The following is a 15,320-nucleotide window of genomic DNA, read 5'->3' on the forward strand; positions in this document are numbered from 1 at the left end:
CAAGAGATCTTTTAATTAGTTATAATTAAATATTTTTACAGTTTTTCTTTGAGATCGGAGAGTATTTAAAACAAAAAAAGCCATGACATTTAGAGCGTTGTGTATACCTGTTAGATCGAGAAGAAAAAAAAAACTATAATAAAGTCTATGGAAAATGTCCCATTGTCTGTTTGATGCTCACATACAGACATTTATCTGTTAGACATGTTATAGTCTGGAGGTGCATATCATGCTGTTAGTGGTGGAGCATTTATCAATGTAATTATAGTATTCATGCATTAACATTTTCTCAGAATGTAAGCTTGGGGTTTTAGGTAATTAACCTCTTCAGACACTGAACTGTAATTACTAACGAGGCTCATCGTGGTTTTGTCTGTCGGAGGCAATTAACCTCAGAAGTGAAAGCATCAGCTGGTGTGTATGTGGACACGGTTCAGGCTGCAACTAGACACGGTGAAGGGTAGGTAAAGAATTTAGAAAGGCTCAAATCACAGAGGAGATTAATAAAGTTTAATAAAACTTATTACAATATATGCATCAAGAACAATATTTGGTGCTTTAATATTGGCTAAAAACAGCACAAAGAGGAATGTCAAGAACTCACATCTCGGCTGGTGAGGGAACCGTTGGCTACGATGACCTCATTAGGTCACTTTAATCTCTGTGCTCATGGAAACCACAAAGTACTCGGCAGTTGGGAAAGTAAAAGTTTATCCCTCATAAATCTCACTGAATCAGAGAAAACAGACATGAAACAGTTAACGCTCCCTGGCACATGACTTTACAGTGGAGAGGAAACATGGAGTAATCACTTCTAATAGACTGAAAGCACCAAACGGAGGCATCACACCTCATAAGCACGTCCTTCATTTGTCAGGGCTACAGGAAGACTGTAAGAGGTCAAGGGTCCGTTTTTCATTCATATCAAAATTAAAAAGGAGCTTAACACTTGAATGCCACTTTACTTAAAGATACTGATCTGAGAACTGCACTAATGGATAAGTCTTTATCACTAGAGGGAGAATTCACCTGAAAATGGGACCAGACGGGGCTGAGAGTTGCATGCAGATGAGGTGGGTAATATGATTAACACCGAGCAAATGGAGCCCATTTATTGGGAGGCTTGTGTGGTCATTTATTCACCAGAGAGAATATGAAATCATGTTTTCTCTTCACTTAAAGAATATCAAGATAATGGCATAGCAGTGGTGGAAAAAGCTACTTCTGCTACTAGTTTTCAGCACAGCCAACTCTCCCAATGAAGCTCCTTCACAGAGCAACGTTAGCACATGCTGAGATGTTTTAGAACTATAAGCAGAACTTTGGTTTTCTAAATAGAAAGAAAAAAAAGGAGAAGTAGCAGTTTGTATCAAAGATATATGCCACCATTTTAAAAGATGGGTCTCGTGACTTCATTTGAGTAACTGGCAAGAAGAAGAACAGTGTGAAAATATATAAATGTAACTGTTTGAATATACTCAACTATGTATAAAAAAAAAGAAAAAAAGAAAAAAAAAAGAAGACGACTCCAGATCCCATGAAGGATTAGAATAAAAATAGTGGCAAGCAGTGCAAGTCAATAACTTGATTACACGTTCTCCGCTATCCTCCATCTCTCTAGTCGAACTCGAGCAGTGGCTCAAATACCTACAAGTGAGAAGAGAAAAGAAAAAGTTACCCAAAATCAAGCCCGGCCTCACGAAACACCAGCATCCACAGATACCACGTTTAGGTATTTAAGATGCAAATGCAGGGAATGAGGTGTCCCATTGTTGAGGAAATGAAGTGTAGCGTGTGCTAGCTTGGAGAAATGAGCGTTTCCATGAGTGTCCTACCGTAGACGTCTCACACATGGGGGCTGTCTCCCTCTCAGTCTCCCTGCTTCTGCATCTGAGCCTGCATCTTGGTAATCATCTCCTGCATTCGTCTCAACTGTGGGACACAGAACATCAACATGTATGACAGGGCAACAACAACAACAACTGCACTTAAACCAAAGCACATTCACTTAGACTGCTGAGATTAAGAGGCATCTTAATACCCGTCTGTCAGTTGTAAATAATTGATTAGAAACAACAGGTCCCACATTGACACCAACTGTGAACCTGAATCATTCACCAGTTTAACATGGGTATTATAAGATTAAAACACTGAAAACAGAAACAATTCTTGTGTTTAATTGTTCCTAGTTTTTAAATTGGGACTTGTAGGACAGTGAATAATCTATGTGCAGTTATTCACTAGCTTGCTGTGTCTGTGTGCTAAATATAAAGCTACAGATCCAAAGCTCACTGAAATAGTTCCCCCTAGCTCACTGCAAGAAAGCAAATAAGTGTATTTCCCCAAAATGTGAAACTATTCCTCTACGATCCATGAAACATGCATTTCTTTATAAGAAGCCCAAAGTGGTGGAGCATCTGAAATGACTCACCTCCGCCTCCTTCTCCTGCAGGATCATATCCTTGTCCATTTCCTCCGGCTCCGGTCCCTTTCTGCATCAACACAGCTTCAGTTACTCTTCATGTTACACGCTACAATGAATGCCGATTAACTAAAGCGTCATTAAGTTCAATGCACAGTCGGAGGTTATAAACGTAAAATCAAGGTGTGTGATGATTTCTAAAGCATCGTGAAGTTTGTGCATGTCTGCATGTCTGAAAAGTGCACGTTGAACCGTTTTAAGTTGTAGCATTAGGCAAACATGACAAAAGCCACATAGAGAAGGTGAAGAAGGGGTCAGTGGGTTAGTTTGTCTTTGCAGAAGAGAAAAGTGGGCGGCTACACCAAATCACTACAAAGAGATGAAAGCAGGAAGATTCCAGAGAGAAGTAAGAGAGTCAGGGGAACAGCGTTACCTCCCCCTCAAACGGTACCTCAACAGTCCACCACCTCCATCACCGGACAGATGGCGAGGCAATGTGACGACAGTGAAACCACTGCCTTATCCTGGGTGGCCTTTTGAAGAAAGTCTAAAAGAATCTTTTTGGTCTACATCGAGCGTTAAATGATGATATGGCCACACTATGTTACATGACACACAGTAATCCTGTTTATGACCTCGACAGATACTCCAGCTGCACATGCCATTTAGCTACCGACTAGCCATGTAAAACCACAAGCCACTAGACCACAGCATTAAATCCACTTCTGCCTCACTACATGTAGTGAACATGCACGATGGTGATGAGTTAGAGCTACCGTAGGCTTCTACAGAATGATACTAGTTCAACATTATGCTGTAGGAATTGAACACAGAAGAATACCTGGAAGTACATGACCCGTTATATAGAATATAATCTAGTAACTCAGCTTCCTTCTACACAGCTCTGGGTGTTTTGGCTCGGTGTCACTACTGTAACATCTGTGGTGTCCATTGTGTTTGACTATATTTTGTTGTTTGAGGTGGGGGAGGTGCAGAGAAGCAAGCTGACAGACAAGTACGTACGCAGGAGACAGAGGCAGAATGTAACCATGGGAGGACAACCTGCCACCCCGCTTGAGGCGGTCCGAGCGGAAGTTCTCGTAGTGAAGGTCCTGGGTCACTTCCTGTAGATCCTGCATGTGGGTTCTGTGGATAAGTCACCAACAAATAAACAGTGTTGCTCAGACATTTGGAGAACTAGAGATGTTAACTGCACTGTACCTCTAGTGGGTAGAGGCTGCCTGCTTATGGAGTGCAGCATAACATAAGAAGTGTCTTTATTTTAGCCAAACGTGTCTGCACCACATTGCACTGCTAGTGTTGTTAGTGTCCATCTTTTTTTTTTCTCCTTTCCTGTCGTGGCTACATCACTCTGCCAAACTAACAACTTCGCCAAGCTAGATACAGTTTCTTTCCACAGCGTTTGAGGGGAAAACAGATTATTATTGTTATTATATTCACAGTTTGGCAGGTTAGTAACTCTCAATATCACCTTTAATTTAAAGACTAAAGGAGAGCAACAGGATTCAGGCTCCTCTAACACTCACATGAGCATGATCCGCAGCTTGAGGAAATCGTTGTGTTCAGGATTCTCCACCTCCACCACGCCCCAAGGGTAGAGGCGGCCCCTCACCTTCTTCCCTTTGGCCTCAATCTGCTGGTTGGATCCCACCACTGCAAATGGGATGCTAGCCTGGAAAAGAGGAGTTTATAGGTCTGTAGTCATGGTTCAATCACCAACATAAACACTTAAAAGAAATCCCTAGAGTAATTGGTTGACTGTAATGGAATTCTATTTGAGGATATAAAGCTAACTGCTTTTATTAATGACAAACTCTCATTTTTGTGTTGTTAAAAAAACAGCATAACACCAGCTGGTCTCATATTGATTCAGGGATGAGAGGTTTGTCAGGGAGAGGACCGTTTACCTTGAGGATCTTGGTCTGCTCTTTGAAGTCCTCATCCTCATCTGACTCGGCATCAGGAAGGTGGTAAATCTTGATGCCATGTTCATCGATCTCATCCAGAACCTTACAAAGAAGACGGGAACAAAACACAGGTTATGATCACCTTATAGTATCCGTTATGTTATTTATATACTGTTAATGACAACCTGTTATATCCACTTAAATCAGGACTTTATGTATTAAGAAAGACAACATTTCTGCTTACCAAAAACACTTCTGACTAGTCCGCCTTGACACTTCCTGTCTCACTGTGGTTTATCCACCTTTTGGTTTTAGATATTTAAACTAAAGCCCTGTTTCAATATAGTACTTCAGGTACAAACTGTATTTTAAAGCACTGGGAGGGTAAAGCAGTGACCATGAGCACACGATAGCTACTGATGGTTTCAGGAAACTGGAAAAGATCCTGAACAATGCGTGACTCTTGTTGTCCTCACCCTGCGCTTGAGCCTCTCCCTCTCTCTGAGGGTGAGCGTGTCTGCCTTGGCGATGACAGGAACCACATTGACCTTATTGTGAATGGCCTTCATGAACTGAACATCCAGAGGTTTCAGCCTGGTAGGACAGGAAACGGACAGAACCAGGGTCAAAGAGAGACAGAAATATGTATCAAGCAAATATTTATTAAAAGCAACGAGTGAAGAGGGCATAAAAAAAATAGGGTTAGTTAAATAGAAAATAATTTCTCTGTAAGAATGCCAGTATGTTCTGCAGGACTCACCCATGGCCAAGCGGGGAAATAAAATAGAAGCAGCAGTGAACTCTATTGTCAACAATGTGTCTACGATTTAGACCGCTCTCGTCATGGAGGTAGCGCTCAAACTGGTCATCGATGTAGCTGATAATGGTGCTGAAACTGAAGTAGAGAAACGTACGTCACATTTAACACTACATATCACAGTATTGTACGAGGACTTCTCCATGCTGGTAGGAGACCCACTAAAGCCCGGATTCTCCTTACAAATTAAAATATACATTAAAAAATGTTTTATTTTGAACTGTACAAGGTTAGTGTCTCATCACTGTTTAAGATCAAAGGACTGACACTGGGTAGTTTAAACTTAAAAGATATTTCATACCAGTCTTGGCTGTTGATGGCGTCTCCATATCCGGGTGTGTCTACCACAGTAAGGCGGAGCTTCACTCCTCGCTCCTCAATTTCTACCGTCGATGCCTCGATCTGAACAGTCCTTTCTATCTTTTCTGTTAGAAGATTTTTTAATGACAACGTCGGTCAACAATTATACTTTAAACATACAGATTTCACAAAGTGGTTTAACACCAGGATCCGTAAGTGCATGTGTGTGTTGTACCTGCTGCTCCAGGGATGACTCTCTCGGGGTACAGGTCAGTGAGGAACAGGCTGTTGATCAGGGTGGATTTTCCAAGTCCAGATTCACCTTTTGACAACAAGAGGGAAACGAAACATCATCATGCAGTTAACACTAGAATGACGAGCAAAGTGAATAAATAATACGCAAGTGCTTAAAAAGATTAAAGCACAGTCGGGTTCTTGTTGGTGCAAACCTCTTCTAGTACAGAGTTCAGTGAGTAGAACAAAGGAGATCCTCACTGTGCTGCAGGAAACAAGACATCTGCCTGTGATGCACAGCAGGCCGAGCACCACACGGAAATGCATGATACTAAATCTGACGTCAGCATTAATCTTTACTAGAACAGTGTCAGGTGGATTACTAAGCACCCTTAGTGTTCACTTCATAAATCAGTCAGCAGCATTTAACGGCTACAAGTCAAGACGTCTACTGGATAGTTTCACTTTCACAGATATTAGCAGCAACAACTAAACCTGGATATCGTCTTTGAGCTCCAACTTTAACGGAGAATCTGTAGACTGAAGACTTTGAAACTGCTTTTAAATGAGTGTCTCTGCGGATTATGAATGAACTATACAGCATTATCAAACAAACTATTGATTGGTTGCCTCTGAAACTGGCACCATATACCAACAATAGGTGGGCAGACAAACATTCAGTCTGTGTGATGAAGTGTTAAATAAAAGCTGCCGGTCTGAACGATAAAGCCTTGTACCAGACTAAAAATATCTTTGCATGGATTTTTGCAGACCCACCGAGCGTTGTTTGAGTCCAGCAGTACGCTCATTTCTGTCTGGGAAGTCCCTAAAACTACAGCAGCAGTTCAGCTTTAGCAACAGCAGTGAATACAACTCAAGAAACTATATGTAAGAAACGTAAGGCACAGGGCTTCTTTCTTGGTCGAGGACAGCCCTAATAATAAACAATGTTCCTCACGTCTCAAGGTCGCAGCGCTACAGATCCTGAGGAAGCTTAGCTTGTGTAGTTCACTCAGGAATGCTGCTACTGTGGTTCCCACCAGAGCCATGACAAAAGATTTACGGACGTCTTTGCTACAACCTCGGCTGCCAATTTGCCAGAATGTCTTGTATGGAAAATCCAAATCAACATGTACATTATTTACACTACAGCTTCAGGTGCATGTGGAAGAGGAGTTTTAGTGGGAAAAAGTACCTGTTTTTTAGGGTAAACATAGAAACGTGACGCATACTGAAGAGACATAATTCATTTTCATAAATAAATATTGTTTCTATCTGTGGATTAGAACTGCAGCTATCTAAAAGTACTGTAAAACACTAGTTTGTTTAAGAACCGGAGTCACACAAAAGGTTAAATAGCTACTCAAGGAGAATTCTTGCAGCAGAGGGACCAGCAGGCCTCGTCCACTGCGTGAATCAGTCCCTCGAGGCCCCTCGAGGCCCCTCGAGGCCCATTCCTCTCTGGTTTATTTTAAAGCAAAAAAGATGAGCAGCACTCACAGGAGCTTCAACCCTCCCCCATTACCAACAAGCAGGGAGCTTCACACAGCCACATCAAGAGTTCACGCTGATGCTGACGCCAGCTGAGCAACTACGCTGATGAGACATCTGCCATTTTCTACAGACCAAAAACATTCGTGCACACTAAAATACACGTATGGTCAAAGACAAAACTAAGTGAACTATGGAGATTAAAGAGTTGTAAAACTGTTATGTAGAAAGGCCATTACAAAAAGACAGCATATGATAGCAACAACTGTGAATTGTGCAGGCTAATGGCAAAGATTTAAATCGCAAAAACAAACTCACATGAGCCAGAAAAAAGCTACAAATATTCCTCAAATGGCTATGTTCACTATAGCCGTCTAGCATTAACCTTGTTGTCACTGAGATACACCATCATTTTCCAAATTAAATTTAAAAAAAACAGCGTTTCATGACAAGAATAAAAAAAAGACAAAACCAGAAAAGGCTTGAAAAACAGAGATGAATCACTCACCTACCACCATCAACGTAAACTCAAATCCTTTTTTTACTGATTTGCGATGAACCTGATTAGGCAGGTTGGCAAATCCAACATACCCCGGAGTCTCAGGGTTGGTGAACTGACCCTGCTGTAGAAAAAAAAACAAAGTACAACAGGAGAGTTTTAAATAGCATTTGGTAATGGTCACATTAAAACTTAAGATAAAAGAACGTAGCTTTGCACATACTCACTACTTCAGTTAAAACTATTTCTGTCACAAATCTAAATCAGGTTTAAGTTAAACATGGTTTGGTATCAATATAGCAACAACATGCCAATTGTTAGTGCTAGAGTGAAAAGCTGTTCACCAACAGCCAGGATATTGAGCAGGGCTACGGTGACTCCTCTGCAGTCTATTTGTAAAAGACCTCATCACTCCAGTGTTGAAAGCCCTTTCCTACACAGCTCATACCAATGAGAAGTAGGCTAACTGGACAGCTTTTAACCACCCATGTGGCAATGCTACACAGTGAAGATGTCACATAAAATACATGCTCCTTATTTCGTTGGCTCATTTTTGGCCACACAGATGTATGAACCCTCACTTCCCCCTTTCAGCAAAGTGATGACTGATGAGCCTGATAAGCGGTGTGTTGTGGCTGTGCCTTCGGGCCTTTTAGCGTACATAAAGCTATATCAGTGAGTCATGAGGATGGTGAGCAGCACACTGAGCGTAAGTCTGAGTGACCCAACATTCAGCTGGTAATATTGGTCTTTGAAAAACACCACAATGTGGGAACAAAAGTGGGGAAGCACAAAATGATCCACTGAAATTAGACATGACAGTGCTCAGTTAAAAAAACAGAGGAATGTATGTTTATGTTGAGGATATAACAAAAACAACAACGTTTCCATGATTAGTCTCGAAGGATGGTACCCGAGGGAGAAGAAGGAATCTGGTTAAATTGCATACTGTATCTATTCAGACGGATTATCTGGTTTCTGTTCAGAGACTCACCTTCATTTTGTCGGCCTGAGACATTTCTTCCTTGTTGAACCTGAGACAAAAGACAGATTGGATCACAAACTGAGAGACGTACTCACACTTCTATGTGGATGCCTCTATGGATCTTTTCTGAAATGGAGGCAATTCATATAAGCACATATGTAGAGGCCTGACTGTGTGACAGGCAGGAAGTCTGGTTTGTGAGAGTGCTACTTCTCACCACAAAAATAAAAAAAATGCTTTTCCTGCTAAGATAGCTGCATTACAGCTGCATCCAACTATAACGCTCAAGAAAGGATTAGGCATTAAAACATGATTATGCTATTAATCCCAACTGGTATCATATGTTCACTACCTGTCTGCTGGTTGTTGTGTTATATTAAAACATTAAAAATGATCTGAAACGGTCAGAAACACACCCACTGCTCTCAGACTGCTTGGATGAAAAATGAAATTTTAAGATTTTATATTTTTACCAGCTGATTAGACAAATCTGTGTGTCCAAAGCTAGTTTAAGAATAGAAACATGTAGCACTGACGCTAACTAAGACGAACTCCCCATTACTAACTAGTTTCCTCACATACAACGTTAGCTAACGTTTCCGTTACTTTAATGGGAATTAACTGGTTGACGTTAATAAGCAACGGCCATTGTAACGGTAAAAAAAAGTCAGTGGGTGTGAGATAGTTTAATAGTTATTCTTGTTCTTGTAAACTAGCCCAAATGAAAGCTATTTACCAAGCTAACAGCGCTCGCTAGCTGTTCGGTATAATACAAGAAGTTAGCATAGCGTTCACTCCTAACTAACGTTAGCCGAGTAGCTTCTGCAGGATGTGAACTTAAACAGCTAATGTTAGCGTCGTCCGTTTAACTGCTACTCCGCCATTAATACACAACTTGGAGGATGAACTGTAGAATAATAACGAGTGTTACCTTACGGTCTGTCCGCAGAAAGTATAGCACAGATGGAGACACAGAGAGACGAGCCAACGATGAACAGTAGACTTGGCGGACACCTCAAATTCTTCAGATTCCGGTGCAGCAGCAGCTTCCTTTAGCACACGGACCACAATGCACCGGGCGAGAGCAGCAGGGCCAACATACACATGGAGCGTTTAACGTTTACACTGAAGGTCAGCCTGCTTACACCTATAACAGGACGTGTTTATTCTATCAGCTTTCATAAGCGCATTAAAAACAGTTATAATTTCATCAAACACCGCGGCTCTGTCTGGGTGATATTAAATAATAAATAGATCTAACGACATCAGAGAAAAGTTGGAACTCCAGGCCCCATAAATCATATAATTTTGGGTACCTTGAATTATTAATAACACAGTCTATGATACAGCCCAGCTGGAGCATTTACCCTCTTTATCTGTGAACTCCTGGAAATATCACCACCACCTTTCATCCCACTTCTAGTAGTTTAGAATATGATTTTTTTTTTAAACATACAATGCAGCATATTAAATACAATAAATGAATAAAGATAAAATATTGTAATCCTTATCGCACTGGGAGGAATGTAAATGTGAACATCTACAATTCCATAACCTGAGGTTTCACAAAGGATTGTGTGATACAGATGATGAGATTATTTTATCATCTAAAATCAATTTAGCAATTTTTCTTTTTGTATATTCACAGTATTCTATAGTGATTGTGTCATACTTAATTAAATATTATTGTCATTTATTAGTATGGTATTCTAATGGACAATTAGTTCATACTCAGATACTCCAATACTCACTCCACAACCTAGTAAATTAATCAGCCTGAAAGAAAGAAAGCAACTTGCAACTGGTTACACGCTGTACTCTATGGAGGACAGAAAATGACTTAAGTATAAATAAATAAATAAATAAATGCATTAATAAATGTATAAATAAATACAGGAATAAATAAATACAGGAATAAATAAATGTATAAATACAGAAATTAATAAATAAAAGAATAAATAAATGCTGAAATAAATACAGAAATATTTAAATGTTGAAATAAATGCTGAAATAAATAAATAAAAGAATAAATAAATACTGAAAATAAATACAGAAATATTTAAATGCTGAAATGAATAAATAAAAGTTGATACCTAAACAGGACATAAATAAATACATATATTTCTACATTTCTGTATTCCTTCATTTATTTATTTATGTATTTATACATTTATTTATGCATTTATTTAATTATTCCTGTATTTATTTATACATTTATTAATGCATTTATTTATTTATACTTAAGTCATTTTCTGTCCTCCATAGTACTCAACATATCAATAGGGTCTGCCTTTCTGCAGCTATTACTACTGTCAAATTTACCAAACAATAATAGTGAAATCTTCCAGATTGGGACGAAGGTATATATGTTGTACATGCTGTAAAACTATCTTAACTAGAGTGAAATGTAATTTTAAAATGTTTTACTCGCTGAGCTAGCCATGGCGTTCCTGATGTTCTTGCACACATAAAATGGCTAACTGAATGGCTACTTATGTCCAACTGTAGTCAAAGTAAGCTGTAACATTTAATATACAAACAAACATTATCACAACGTTCAGTACAGTTCAACATATAATAGAAAACTACCAGATATTGAACATGCCTGAAGATAAGACCCTTTATATAGTGTGCTTTATAGCAATAAACGTGTGGCTCGTTGGTCTAGGGGTATGATTCTCGCTTTGGGTGCGAGAGGTCCCGGGTTCAAATCCCGGACGAGCCCAAGTTTTTTACTTAAACCATGTTCTTTTTTCTACTCTAGGTAAAAGGATTTCTTGCACTCCTGTCGTACGTACAGTATGTCCTTATTGTATTATTGCAGAAGTAGACTCACGGATGTGACTGCTGAAATGGACAAGATACTGAAAGATAGACAAACTATAGAGCATTATACTGATCTCTAGTGGACTTTTGCAACACTACAATTTGCAACACTGCAATTAAACACTATTCGGCTTTCTGTTCATTGCTTTATTAATTTGCAATTATATATTAATTAAAAGCCTTTGTGCTATTTTCTGCTCGAGGTTCCTTTTCATCTACATCAAACACATAATTTAGTCTAATACAATCAGATTTTAGCTCTAGTAGTACACTTTTTTTTCATGCAACAGATTGTGTCAGTTAAGTATATATCCATATACTGTATATATGGTTTATCCAAATACAAGATGTTCAGTTTAGATACAAAGCGGATAAAGGAAAGTATTGCATGCACAGGAGCTCTGTGGGTCTGAGGCCTCTTTCAGTTCCTGTCTCTCCACATCACCCGTGAAGGGGAAATTTATCATCAGATTACCAACAACTGAAAAACATGCTTACAACAGTCATGTGCTCCAGGTCTAAATCATCAGCCTATACTTATTCTGTGCATGGTCTCACTCCAGCGGCGCAGGAGGAGCATCAGACTTCTTAAAGATATGCTCACTTAATGCCTTTCTGTCTTCACCCAGTAGGGGCTTATCTGAGCTTGCTTTTGTGACAGCATCTCTGCTCCCCTCCCTTCAGTCTGGCTCAGGACAGCCACTGCTCTGCTTAACACGAGTCCAGGAGATATCTCGGTAAATACCACTCTTTCCCTCTCTGTTACAGCGAGCATATCATCGCCACAGGAGCTACACTATTTCCATTATTCCCATAAGCCTCTTAGTGGCGCCATGCTCTGTCAATTGCAGTGTGGCTTCATAGCATTCAGTGTGTACGTTTCTTTATATTTTAAATGCCTCTTTCTGTACCACCCTGCTATTGCAATGAATGTAATGAATGAGAATTAATTACTGATAAGTTACTGATAATTTTCATATTTTTAAATAGATGCTGTACGATTCCTCAGAGAGAGAAAGCAGTCGAGATAAAGAAAGGTAGGACCATACCAGCATTTTTGCACAACTTTTCACGTCTTGTGTTATTTCCATTTTAAAATATGCAAGAAACATGCTGACAAAAACTGGTGACGTGAATGTGAACAGACAACATAGTCTGCTTTTATTTCATCATTATTATTTATGCTATTTGTCAGATTTACATGATCATTTTGGGCTAATGCAGTTCATTTAAAAATGACCCACTGCAGTTATTTAAAAAATAATAAAAATGCCTGTGTGTAATGGACTGTTCCTAATGGTTCAATAATAAATTGTAAGTGCTTACATGAATTAAATTGACTTACTTTTGGCTTACTGCACCTCAAAGGACTTAAAGAGATCTAATAAAAAGGCAGAGATCGTGCTGTTATGTCCTGTTTTACAACATCACACAAAAAATGTATTTCTCACTTTAATTACTCTAATCTTAAAGCCATCCTTTTGATATGTGAACTATTATCAGATTTTTTTCTCCGTGTCTCGCTGAATCGCAGCACATCCCTTCTCCCCAGTGTTCAGCCCAAGAGGCTTGAGTTTATCTGCTTTGTTACTATCGGCAGGGCCATGAACCTCAGGTAGCATCTTAAACTAGATAATTATAAATATCTACTTAAAAGTGGCTCATTCTCTTCTGAGCTTGACTTTCGTGTCCCCCAGAACAAAGAAATATCACAGACTCTGAGTCAGATCACTTTAGTGTCAGACGGTTTAATAGTCGGCGATGGTTCAGTGCAGAATGCTGTTAGTTGTAAAATAATAAACAACACAGTAATATGATCATGGATATCGATCACGTTCAAACCAAATGTCATGACTTCAGAGATAACTATTTCAGTCTCTACATTTTTTTTTTAATGCATTGGAGCTATAATCATAAAAATAACTTCTTTGCCGCTGGATCAGTTTCCTCCTCCCTCCATCACCACACCCTCATCACCCCCTTAACCAGTCTTTTAAAGTAAGCAGCCGCCTGCTTAGCCGGCACCTTTCACTTTTCAAGCAGGACTTAATTTACTGCAGGACATTTTAAATCTCCTGCCTCTGTGGCTCTGAGTCGCTGACAAATGCCTGGTTGCAAATGTATCTCATTGACTGCTGACTCGGTTGTATTACAAGCTGGCTGACAGGGGCTGCCACAGTAATGTGGCCCTCAGGTTTATCCTCAGATGTTGGAGGAAGTGTATTAATTTAGTTTAGATGGGGCCTTATGAAAAGTGTTCTGGCAGGCAGCAGATCTCCTTCCCTCTCTCTCTCTCTCTCTCTCAACGGGTTTGAAGCTATCTGCCACAGAGCCTAAGCATATTCCACCATCAATGTGTCAGTGGGAAAGCTATTAAAACCGCTTTACTTTTCCTAAGTATCATGAGAATAAGCACAAGATTTAGTGAAATCCCCCCAAGAGCACTGAAAATCGTGGGGATTTTCCCCCTGAAATGTTCCCTAATGGACTGCTCAGAAATGTCAAAAACTCGTGTTAGACTTCAGGGTAGTTTTGGGATTTCAGCGCATTTACTTGAAGCTGAAATGACAAAATTCGAAGTATGAAAGCCACTGAACTATCCACATAATTAGATGAAACCCATTGACCAGTTCCCTCTGTGTAGGTTAAGTTTCCTTCTTTTTAAATCACTCCATTCAAATGACGGATTTTCATGAAATAAAAGCGTGTATTGATAATGAGAACATTTTATTATAAATCGTGCTGAAGTTTACCATGATGCGCAGCAAAGCACAAGAGCGTGATCTGGTGAATGAGACAGGGTGTAGACCTTCATCTCATCAAGTCTGCCTTACTTCTATAATACAGGAGATAGATTATAATGTTTACAAAGATATAGGCCTGCAACTAACAATCATTTTAAGGTCAATTCATCTGTACATTTTTTTCAATTAGTTGAGAAGATGGAACCAGGTTATGTTTGGCATCTGTGCCTAAAAGAATTGCAACTGCATGCTTATGATAGGTTCATTTTCTCTTGATGGACTAATCATCCGGCAGTGTCAAAAATGTTCTCCAGAAGCTTCTCCTTCCACGTTTACAACAGCCAAAGTGAAGAAGAGCCTTCTGTTCAGTTCTTTTTCAACAACGGAACAGATGATTTGCATATATCATCCATCCAGAATATGATCTACTGTAATAGTAACATTGGAGCTGCCATTAAACCCCTAAACAATGTGAGACAAAGCAGCACCATCTCTGAACAATACAGTCGTCACAACACTTCAGCCATTCAGAGAAAGACAGAAAATACATTTCACAAGATACGTAGTCAGCTCTGTAATGATTCAGTTAATCAACACAGTAAATTAGTGAGGAACATCAGCATTTTCTTCTCCAGCGCGGAGTTTACTTGTTCGATTCTGTTCTTTTCAGACGTTGGCACACTCCCCCGGCCAGAGCGCCCGGCCTGCCACTCTGTCGCCTTTCATTCCCTTTTCACCCCCAGGTCTTTCTGTACCTGTCAATTTCTTTCTACAGCGTGACTCCTTAATCCACCTGAGTGCATGGAGGACAGTTTTGACATAAGAAGAAAAGATAGACTCCTAAGGAGAGGACCAGTATCTTTAGAGCCCGGGGATAACCGGATTACGACAGCCATTTTGTGCTGCTGGCAGTTTTTCTTATTACCCATTTTTTTTCTCCCCCTCATCTCTCCAGAGTTTAAATGCTGCCCTTTAGAAGTCACACCAAACACTGACGAGTTCACAAAAACACATACTCTCTGTGTGTTGAAGTTTTGAGCAGAATTAAACGTAATCTAGACAGATGACAGTATC

General features: G+C 39.7%; 1 protein-coding gene and 1 non-coding gene across 2 annotated transcripts; one reads left to right on the plus strand and one right to left on the minus strand.

Moving 5' to 3' along the window:
• Window positions 1-488: 488 nt before the first annotated feature.
• Window positions 489-9,734, minus strand: septin2 (septin 2). The gene is made up of 13 exons (XM_076098711.1): window positions 9,608-9,734; window positions 8,686-8,725; window positions 7,701-7,815; window positions 5,703-5,789; window positions 5,469-5,592; window positions 5,111-5,245; window positions 4,827-4,944; window positions 4,351-4,452; window positions 3,970-4,115; window positions 3,485-3,568; window positions 2,432-2,492; window positions 1,836-1,932; window positions 489-1,647 (listed from the first exon to the last, which is right to left on the minus strand). Exons 2-12 carry the CDS (start codon window positions 8,707-8,709, stop codon window positions 1,870-1,872), a joined length of 1,059 nt encoding a protein of 352 aa, XP_075954826.1. The 5' UTR covers window positions 8,710-8,725; window positions 9,608-9,734; the 3' UTR covers window positions 489-1,647; window positions 1,836-1,869.
• A 1,595-nt stretch (window positions 9,735-11,329) lies between these two features.
• trnap-ugg (transfer RNA proline (anticodon UGG)) lies at window positions 11,330-11,401 on the plus strand. Its single transcript has one exon. It is a non-coding gene; the product is annotated as a tRNA-Pro (tRNA).
• Window positions 11,402-15,320: the final 3,919 nt, after the last annotated feature.

Source organism: Anarhichas minor, unplaced genomic scaffold, assembly GCF_050575085.1.
Source record: "Anarhichas minor isolate MPS153535 unplaced genomic scaffold, ASM5057508v1 ptg000024l, whole genome shotgun sequence".
Lineage (NCBI taxonomy): Eukaryota > Metazoa > Chordata > Actinopteri > Perciformes > Anarhichadidae > Anarhichas > Anarhichas minor.

Excerpts from the sequence above, each read along its gene's own strand:
- septin2 (XM_076098711.1), bottom strand. The coding sequence starts at position 8,709 with ATGTCTCAGGCCGACAAAATGAAG. Across the intron at positions 4,945-5,110 it reads ATTTCCCCGCTTGGCCATGG|GCTGAAACCTCTGGATGTTC; the intron begins GTGAGTCCTGCA and ends CTGTCCTACCAG. Across the intron at positions 4,116-4,350 it reads AGCAGACCAAGATCCTCAAG|GCTAGCATCCCATTTGCAGT; the intron begins GTAAACGGTCCT and ends CCTCTTTTCCAG.